Source organism: Protomyctophum parallelum (genome assembly GCF_964188405.1).
Source record: "Protomyctophum parallelum genome assembly, chromosome: 22".
In the NCBI taxonomy this organism is placed as follows: Eukaryota; Metazoa; Chordata; class Actinopteri; order Myctophiformes; family Myctophidae; genus Protomyctophum; species Protomyctophum parallelum.
In genome coordinates, this window is record NC_139714.1 from 36776319 (window position 1) to 36787029 (window position 10711).

Sequence of the window (10711 nt, forward strand, 5' to 3'; positions counted from 1 at the left end):
AAAATTATGGTCCCATTTATAAAAAAAATGACCATAAAGTCGCGTATGTTCTGAGGGGCGTGGCTACCGTTACAGTCTATGATCGGGAGTCCCCACCCACTCGAGTCAAAATAAAAACCAACTAAGAAGAAGGGGGGGAAGTCCCGCCTCGTTGTCTGGGCCAGCCAATGGGCCAGCTGGGCCCAAACGGATCTAGAAAGATGGCGACTTACAATTCAAGGACTGACAGGCTTCAGTTGCAAACTTGTAGATCAGCTATTTTCAGCATGCAACCAAGTGTAAAATGACTTATACTGGATCTCTTGTCCACTAGTCCCTTCCTAACATTTTAGCCTAGTTTTTATTTGTCGACGAAATTGTCAGTATATTTAGTCTTAGTTTTAGTCATCGTAGCTTAGTTTTCATTTCGTTTCCATTTGATTTTGTCAGTGAAAAAAGGTAGTCGACGAACATTTACAATTTACAATTTAGGCATTTAGCAGACGCTCTTAATCCAGAGCGACTTACATTTAAGCAAGAACAAAAGCATGGGAATACATCACATAAAAGCATTTATCAATATCATGAAACATGCGTAAGCTAAGAAAGTAACAGTGGAATATCTATATAATGAAACTATACATACACTATAAATATAAACTATACATATTTACTACTATGCTATACACATGGCGTGCTATGACTATATACAATACAATTATAGTGCTGTCTACATAACATGCTATAAGTCTGTGTCAAATGCTATCTAAGCCAACAGAAATGCTATCTAAGGGGGTAGGGTAAGTGCTATGGGCCATGATGGAGTCTGAAAAGGTGGGTTTTCAGGCTACGGCGGAAGATTGGGAGTGATGCTGCAGTTCTGACTGCAATGGGAAGTGCATTCCATTGCAGTCAGAACTGCATCTTTCATCTTAGTTTTAGTCGAAGGAAAACAACACTGCTCGAGTCATTATGTCAAATGGAATTAATTAGTTCTTCATAGTACATAGTACTAGAAACTTATAACAGGAAGATCGAAGACTAATTGACCCAATCCAAGCCAAGGAACGACAGGTTACGTTTTAAGCACTATAACCCCCTGTGCCAGGACGTAACTTTGCGTCTTAAAAGAATCACACCAGTGTGAACCAAGTGGTGCAACTCCCGTCGTCCAGCAGGTGGCAGCCATGTCACATACTTCTCTCCAATTTCACGCATGCGCACACCACTCGTGCTAACACACACAGGTCACAGGTACCTACCTACACACATCACAAACACGTACACAGCTACACGGACATTGCAAGCTGGATGTAGAAGTGGTTGCACCACTTAAAAATAAACCCACATGACAGTTTTGCAAACAATGATCAAGTCAATACCAAACTGACTAATACACTCCAGATCCGTACACGGCAGATGACATAACATACAACATAAAACATTGTAAACGGTACGTGACCTTTGAAGGTGGCCCGGCCCAGCTTGGTGACCTGCAGCGCGAGGGTCTCGGGGCAGACGCAGACCAGACCTTTGACCTTCAGCAGCTCCACGGCGCGGTCACACTGCTCCTGCAGACTGCTGTCCACGCACAGCTGCCTCTGCTGGACACTGAGCAGCGTGGAGGTGGACAGGAAGCTCCTGAGATGGTCCACTGAGCTGCTGATCTGGAGGAGAGGACACACAGGGGACACTGAGGACACTGATCTGGAGGAGAGGACAGACAGGGGACACTGAGGACACTGATCTGGAGGAGAGGACAGACAGGGGACACTGAGGACACAGATCTGGAGGAGAGGACAGACAGGGGACACTGAGGACACAGATCTGGAGGAGAGGACAGACAGGGGACACTGAGGACACAGATCTGGAGGAGAGGACAGACAGGGGACACTGAGGACACAGATCTGGAGGAGAGGACAGACAGGGGACACTGAGGACACGGATCTGAAGGGAGAGGACACAGAGGACAGACAGAGGACACTGAGGACAGGGACAGGGTGGTCTCACCTTTAGACCAATCAGAGACAGGGTGCTCTCACCTTTAGACCAATCAGAGACAGGGTGAGGCTGAGCAGGGCCTTCCCATCGTCCTTCATCAGGTTGCTGTGACAGGTCTCCATGGGAGCACAAAGGAGCTTCTTTGCCTGAAGAAACATAAATAAATGAAATACAAATAAAATCAGAAGATGTTTCTTTGAAGATTTTGTTCAGCGTTTGTGCTGCCACGAGGGTGTATGGGGTAAATATATAAGTGAGTAATTGATTTGAAAATACTATGTCGTAAAGAAAAATCAATAAACATACGTTTTAAAAAAGAACAAGGAAGTGAATGGCTGGGCGCGCGCATGGTTTGAGTGTATGCCCCCAAGAGTAAGAGATCTTTAACCCATTCTGAACGGGAACCCATTTTGGTGTCGGCATCATGTTATGCTTTAGCTATTGAAAAATAGCAGATCTACAAGCTCATAGCGCGCCACCGAGTGGCGCGCTACGAGCTTGTAGGTCTGCTATTTTTGAAAAATCGAAGAACGACTGACATTTTTAGAGTCTGATCTCAGGTCAGAATGGGTTAATCAGACCAGTGTGTGTCCAGTGGAAACCTCGTATGAATCTGATCTCAGGTCAGGATGGGATAAGGGTATTTGGTTACCAACTCTCTGTCATTTTGGGGACCACCTGGAACCCCCTCAAGGAACCACTGGTGGTCCCCGGTGGTGTCTATAGAACTCACCATGCTGCGGTCTCTCTCCTGTAGGACCAGGATGCTCTCTCCCCTGGTGTCTATAGAACTCACCATGCTGCGGTCTCTCTCCCCTGGTGTCTATAGAACTCACCATGCTGCGGTCTCTCTCCCCTGGTGTCTATAGAACTCACCATGCTGCGGTCTCTCTCCCCTGGTGTCTATAGAACTCACCATGCCGCGGTCTCTCTCCCCTGGTGTCTATAGAACTCACCATGCCGCGGTCTCTCTCCTGTAGAACCAGGATGCTCTCTCCCCTGGTGTCGATCCCAGCGCGTCCGGCTCGGCCCACCATCTGTTTGTACTGACTCCTCTTCAGGAAGTCTGCGGCCACGTAGGGCGAGCGCAGGATCACCCTGTGATGTCACAATGCGAGAACGCCGTAAACATGATGTCACGACGCAAGCGCTGTGATGTCACAATGAGAGAACGCCGTAAACATGATGTCACGACGCAGCGCTGTGATGTCACAATGAGAGAACGCCGTAAACATGATGTCACGACGCAGCACTGTGTTGTCACAATGCGAGAACGCCGTAAACATGATGTCACGACGCAGCACTGTGTTGTCACAATGAGAGAACGCCGTAAACATGATGTCACGACGCAGCACTGTGTTGTCACAATGAGAGAACGCCGTAAACATGATGTCACGACGCAGCGCTGTGATGTCACAATGAGAGAACGCCGTAAACATGATGTCACGACGCAAGCGCTGTGATGTCACAATGAGAGAACGCCGTAAACATGATGTCACGACGCAGCACTGTGTTGTCACAATGCAAGAACGCCGTAAACATGATGTCACAACGCAGCGCTGTGATGTCACAATTCAAGAACGCTGTAAACATGATGTCACAACGCAGCGCTGTGATGTCACAATGCAAGAACGCCGTAAACATGATGCAACGACGCAGCACTGTGATGTCACAATGCAAGAACACTGTAAACATGATGTCACAACCCGTAGGGCGAGCGCAGGTTCACCCTGTGATGTCACAATGGTACACTATCCAATGGGACAATGATGTCACACTAACGCATTTACACCCGAGACAGTTCAGTGGTTCTGACAGGGTTAAACCATTCTGACCTGAGATCAGATTCATACGAGGTTTCCGCCGGACACACACTGGTCTGATGAACCCATTCTGACCTGAGATCAGATTCTAGAAATGTCAGTCGTTCTTCGATTTTTCAAAAATAGCAGACCTACAAGCTCGTATCGCGCCACTCGGTGGCGCGATACGAGCTTGTAGATCTGCTATTTTTCAATAGATAAAGCATAACATGATGCTAACACCAAAATGGGTGCCCGGTCAGAATGGGTTAAACCCTGTGTTTCTACATCAGTGGTTCTGACAGGGTTAAACCCTGTGTTTCTACATCAGTGGTTCTGACAGGGTTAAACCCTGTGTTTCTACATCAGTGGTTCTGACAGGGTTAAACCCTGTGTTTCTACATCAGTGGTTCTGACAGGGTTAAACCCTGTGTTTCTACATCAGTGGTTCTGACAGGGTTAAACCCTGTGTTTCTACATCAGTGGTTCTGACAGGGTTAAACCCTGTGTTTCTACATCAGTGGTTCTGACAGGGTTAAACCCTGTGTTTCTATATCAGTTGTTCCGACAGGGTTAAACCCTATGTTTCTATATCAGTGTGTGGTTCTGGACCCCCAGAATTATGCTGAGCCTCTGTTTACTCCAGACTGTACGACGGAAGCATTTATATCTTACTCGTGATCAGAGCTTCCGTTGCTTCAGACTGTATGACGGAAGCATATATATTTTACTCATGATCAGAGCTTCAGTTGCTCCAGACTGTATGACGGAAGCATTTATATTTTACTCATGATCGGAGCTTCCGTTGCTCCAGACTGTACGACGGAAGCATTTGGAAATTTGCGAGAGGAAAACTGTCTGGAATGAGGAAGTCTGGAGAGTCAACAGTCTGGCAACGAGAGAGAGAGACCAGTGCCACACGAACCTGCGGGCAGGCAGGTTGATGCCCGCTGCCAGGGTGGAGGTGCACGCCAGCAGACACAGCGTCCCCTGGCTGTAGGCCTCCTCTATAAGCTTCCTCTCGTCGGAGGTCAGGCCGCTGTGGTGGTACGCCAGGCCGTAGCGGACCGTCTTCCTCAGGACGGGACACACCGAGCCCCCGCCACTGTCCTTCAGCTCCCTCAGGAGCTCCGCCTTCTCCTCCTTCTTACGCAGGACGAACACCCTGCGAGGGAAACCACGGAAAGACGTGAAGTCGACTCACCTATTTAATACACTTGACTCACCTATTTAATACACTCGACTCACCTATTTAATACACTCGACTCACCTATTTAATACACTCGACTCACCTATTTAATACACTCGACTCACCTATTTAACCCATTCTGACCGGGCACCCATTTTGGTGTTGGCATCATGTTATGCTTTAGCTATTGAAAAATAGCAGATCTACAAGCTCATATCGCGCCACCGAGTGGCGCGATACGAGCTTGTAGGTCTGCTATTTTTGAAAAATCGACAAGAACGACTGACATTTCTAGAATCCGATCTCAGGTCAGAATGGGTTCATCGGACCAGTGGGTGTCCAGTGGAAACCTCGTATGAATCTGATCTCAGGTCAGAATGGGTTAATACACGAGGTCACCTATCAAAGCAACACGGGTACCGCAGGTACACTGAAGCTATTCTTTGTGTGTCCAAGAGCAGAAGAGAAGCAAATCATGTTATAGTTTCATTACATAGATATTCCACTGTTACGTTCTTAGCTTACGCATGTTTCATGATAAATGCTGTTATGTGATGTATTCCCATGCTTTTTGTTCTTGCTAAATGTAAGTCGCTCTGGATTAAGAGCATCTGCTAAATGCCAAAATTGTAATTGTAGTAAATCAGTAATACGTACTCTGTGAGGTACTTGCAGATCATCACAGCTACATTCTCACAGTTCTTCTTGGTAGGACAGAAGATCAGACAGGAGTGATCTGGAGTGGATTAGGACATTTAGACCTGAGCTCGAGTCTCCAAATGTCTTCTAAATCATGACAGTTTTCTGAAAAACCCTTATGTTTCTATGTCAGTGGTTCAAGCAAATGGGTTCATTTTGGACGAACGAAACAGTTGTTCTACAGAACTATATATATCTCATACGACGAATTAGACCGTTCCTCACCCAGGAATCAGCCCAGCTCCTAATCCAGACAACAGTCTTGTCAAAACTCGACTATTGTAACTCCCTCCTTACTGGCCTACCAGCATGTGCACTTAAGCCTCTCCAGCTGATCCAAAATGCCGCAGCTCGCTTGGTCACATGTCTCCCCCCTGCTCCGCTCCCTCCACTGGCTCCCGGTCGCTGCCCGCACAGAATACAAAACTCTGATGCTGGCATTCAAAGCAACCAAAGGTATGGCTCCCCCATATCTTGCAAGTATGATTGAACCCTACAAACCCTCCTGCGCACTCAGATCAGCCAGCGCAGGGAAGCTGGAAGTACCCTCACTAAAAACGCCGGGACAACGCTCCACACGTCCCAAACTCTTCTCCCTTCTGGCTCCAAAACTGTGGAATGCACTTCCCATTGCAGTCAGAACTGCAGCATCACTCCCAATCTTCCGCCGTAGTCTGAAAACCCACCTTTTCAGACTCCATCATGGCCCATAGCACTTACCCTACCCCCTTAGATAGCATTTCTGTTGGCTTAGATAGCATTTGACAAAGACTTATAGCATGTTATGTAGACAGCAATATAATTGCATTGTATATAGTCATAGCACGCCATAGTACATATGTATAGAATAGTAGTATATATATATATATAGTTTATATGTATAGTCTCATAATATAGATATTAGACTGTTACTTTCTTAGCTTACGCATGTTTCATGATAAATGCTTTTTTGTGATGTATTTCCCATGCTTTTGTTCTTGCTTAATGTAAATCGCTCTGGATTAAGAGCGTCTGCTAAATGCCTAAATTGTAAATTGTAAATATATCAATGTATAAAACTGAAAATCATAGAATATGCATTCACTGTTATCGGGATATGTACGATATCTCTGAAGAGTCAAAGCTCACAATGCGTCGTGTTGCAACTCATTGTGAGCTTTGAGATCTGCTATTTTCTAAATATCACAATATTTTACGATAGGATATTTCTCACCTGGGATTACCTCCGTCACCAACGCCACGATGTGGTCTGGGTCAGCCTTCTGCATGTTACTGGAGTACTGAGGAAGTATAGAGCATGTTACTGGATAGCCATGGTTCATGACTCTCGTATTCATACGAGAGTCATGAAGAAACTTCACCCTGTTTTTGGCGCTCGCTGCATTTACAAGATTTCCGTATATATAAACATTCAGATTTCAAATATAAAGTACTCACAAAGTGTCCCACGGGTGTTAGTTAGTAGCAGCTCCAGCGATTAGAATTTCTGCATCCCGCGTTGTTTAATAAAAAGCATTTTTATCCGAGGTGTTATTTTGCCATTGGCTTTCAACTACGCGCCCCTATCGGTCGGGAGGAGGGTGGCACTCGGTGTGTTCGATATAGGTACGCTGACCGCCCTGCCAATACAGACTAATAGGCGAGTGCGCTCCCGGTGTGCAACTGTGGAATGGATTGAAAAAAGTAGCCGGGGAGCTCGGACAAAAATGCTTTTTATTAAACAACGCGGGACGCAGCAATTCTAATCGCTGGCGCTGCTACTAACTAACACCCGTGGGACACTTTGTGAGTACTTTATATTTGAAATCTGAATGTTTATATATACGGAATTCTTGTAAATGCAGCGAGCGCAAAAAACAGGGCAAAGTTGAGACATGGTGAAATCACTGACCTTGAAGTTGAGACATTGTGAAATCACTGACCTTGAAGTTGAGACATTGTGAAATCACTGACCTTGAAGTTGAGACATGGTGAAATCACTGACCTTGAAGTTGAGACATGGTGAAATCACTGACCTTGAAGTTGAGACATGGTGAAATCACTGACCTTGAAGTTGAGACAGGGTGAAATCACTGACCTTGAAGTTGAGACATCGTAAAATCACTGACCTTGAAGTTGAGACATGGTGAAATCACTGACCTTGAAGTTGAGACATGGTGAAATCACTGACCTTGAAGTTGAGACATGGTGAAATCACTGACCTTGAAATTGAGACATGGTGAAATCACTGACCTTGAAGTTGAGACATGGTGAAATCACTGACCTTGAAGTTGAGACATGGTGAAATCACTGACCTTGAAGTTGAGACATCGTGAAAGGCGAATGCCGTCGTCCTCTCGAGGATCGACTTCGTAGATGCTGTCCTTCAGCTTGACGAACTCCTGAAGCTGGACCTGAGAGCAGGAAATACTTTAATAAATACTTAACCCTCATGGCTATTGACGTAATGGACGTAATTATTCAAAAAATCCCTCATTACCCTTGACGTAATCGTTTTATTCCCTATAATCGGGGGCCTAATGTAGCAAAATGTGGCAACTTTTGGCTAGTTTGGCTAACGGACGATGTAATCTACCTAAAACCGGCCGATGTAATCTACCTAAAACCGGCCGATGTAATCTACCTAAAACCGGCCGATGTAATCTACCTAAAACCGGCCGATGTAATCTACCTAAAACCGGCCGATGTAATCTACCTAAAACCGGCCGATGTAATCTACCTAAAACCGGCCGATGTAATCTACCTAAAACCGGCCGATGTAATCTACCTAAAACCGGCCGATGTAATCTACCTAAAACCGGCCGATGTAATCTACCTAAAACCGGCCGATGTAATCTACCTAAAACCGGCCGATGTAATCTACCTAAAACCGGCCGATGTAATCTACCTAAAACCGGCCGATGTAATCTACCTAAAACCGGCCGATGTAATCTACCTAAAACCGGCCGATGTAATCTACCTAAAACCGGCCGATGTAATCTACCTAAAACCGGCCGATGTAATCTACCTAAAACCGGCCGATGTAATCTACCTAAAACCGGCCGATGTAATCTACCTAAAACCGGCCGATGTAATCTACCTAAAACCGGCCGATGTAATCTACCTAAAACCGGCCGATGTAATCTACCTAAAACCGGCCGATGTAATCTACCTAAAACCGGCCGATGTAATCTACCTAAAACCGGCCGATGTAATCTACCTAAAACCGGCCGATGTAATCTACCTAAAACCGGCCGATGTAATCTACCTAAAACCGGCCGATGTAATCTACCTAAAACCGGCCGATGTAATCTACCTAAAACCGGCCGATGTAATCTACCTAAAACCGGCCGATGTAATCTACCTAAAACCGGCCGATGTAATCTACCTAAAACCGGCCGATGTAATCTACCTAAAACCGGCCGATGTAATCTACCTAAAACCGGCCGATGTAATCTACCTAAAACCGGCCGATGTAATCTACCTAAAACCGGCCGATGTAATCTACCTAAAACCGGCCGATGTAATCTACCTAAAACCGGCCGATGTAATCTACCTAAAACCGGCCGATGTAATCTACCTAAAACCGGCCGATGTAATCTACCTAAAACCGGCCGATGTAATCTACCTAAAACCGGCCGATGTAATCTACCTAAAACCGGCCGATGTAATCTACCTAAAACCGGCCGATGTAATCTACCTAAAACCGGCCGATGTAATCTACCTAAAACCGGCCGATGTAATCTACCTAAAACCGGCCGATGTAATCTACCTAAAACCGGCCGATGTAATCTACCTAAAACCGGCCGATGTAATCTACCTAAAACCGGCCGATGTAATCTACCTAAAACCGGCCGATGTAATCTACCTAAAACCGGCCGATGTAATCTACCTAAAACCGGCCGATGTAATCTACCTAAAACCGGCCGATGTAATCTACCTAAAACCGGCCGATGTAATCTACCTAAAACCGGCCGATGTAATCTACCTAAAACCGGCCGATGTAATCTACCTAAAACCGGCCGATGTAATCTACCTAAAACCGGCCGATGTAATCTACCTAAAACCGGCCGATGTAATCTACCTAAAACCGGCCGATGTAATCTACCTAAAACCGGCCGATGTAATCTACCTAAAACCGGCCGATGTAATCTACCTAAAACCGGCCGATGTAATCTACCTAAAACCGGCCGATGTAATCTACCTAAAACCGGCCGATGTAATCTACCTAAAACCGGCCGAAATCCTCGCGTGCGGGCTTTATGTGCATAGCTGTGCAATATGCAATATTTGGAGCTTGATTAGAGCTTAATTTGACTTAGTTATTAAAATAAACGATGATCGCTTAGCATCCCGGACACCTCTATTCGGAGGGAAAATCGGCATAATGGTGAAGGTAGCGCCACCATCAGGACTCCGTGTCTAAGATTATAGGATTACTGTGTTAGAATGAGATATAGTGTGTATGTCACGGATGTTTCTATTGGCATTAAAATGATGAATTAAACATATGAATAGTGCAGGTAGAAGGACCAATCCACTGTTAACCCATTCTGACCGGGCATCCATTTTGGTGTCAGCATCATGTTATGCTTTAGCTATTTAAAAATAGCAGATCTACAAGCTCATATCGCACCACCGAGTGGCGCGATACGAGCTTGTAGGTCTGCTATTTTTGAAAAATCGAAGAGCGACTGACATTTTTAGAATCTGATCTCAGGTCAGAATGGGTTCATCAGACCAGTGTGTGTCCAGTGGAAAACCTCGTATGAATCTGATCTCAGGTCAGAATGGGTTAATTAGGGTGGCGAGCGCCATAAACGGAGGTCTCCATCCTATCAAATAATCCCGCTCGTCGTTCAGGTCGGAGATTAACCCATTCTGACCTGAGATCAGATTCTAAAAATGTTTTCTACATACTGACAGTTTTCTAAAAAAGCTATGTTTCTGTGTCAGTCGTTCTTCGATTTTTCAAAAAACAGCAGATCTACAAGCTCGTGTGAGCTTGTAGATCTGCTATTTTTCAATAGCTAAAGCATAACATAATGCACCAAAAGGGGTT

At 45.4% G+C, this 10711-nt stretch overlaps 1 protein-coding gene across 2 annotated transcripts in view; it reads right to left on the reverse strand.

The window, feature by feature from the left end:
- Positions 1 to 10711, reverse strand: part of helq (helicase, POLQ like) — a 41122-nt gene that overhangs the window by 12559 nt on the left and 17852 nt on the right. For both annotated transcript variants that reach the window (XM_083757753.1, XM_083757752.1), the window contains exons 9-15: positions 7965 to 8063; positions 6884 to 6950; positions 5629 to 5707; positions 4708 to 4947; positions 2937 to 3078; positions 2022 to 2126; positions 1442 to 1646 (exon numbers count right to left, since the gene is read on the reverse strand). In XM_083757753.1, the coding sequence (XP_083613879.1) occupies positions 1442 to 1646; positions 2022 to 2126; positions 2937 to 3078; positions 4708 to 4947; positions 5629 to 5707; positions 6884 to 6950; positions 7965 to 8063 (937 nt within the window). The remainder of the gene's footprint in view (positions 1 to 1441; positions 1647 to 2021; positions 2127 to 2936; positions 3079 to 4707; positions 4948 to 5628; positions 5708 to 6883; positions 6951 to 7964; positions 8064 to 10711) is intronic.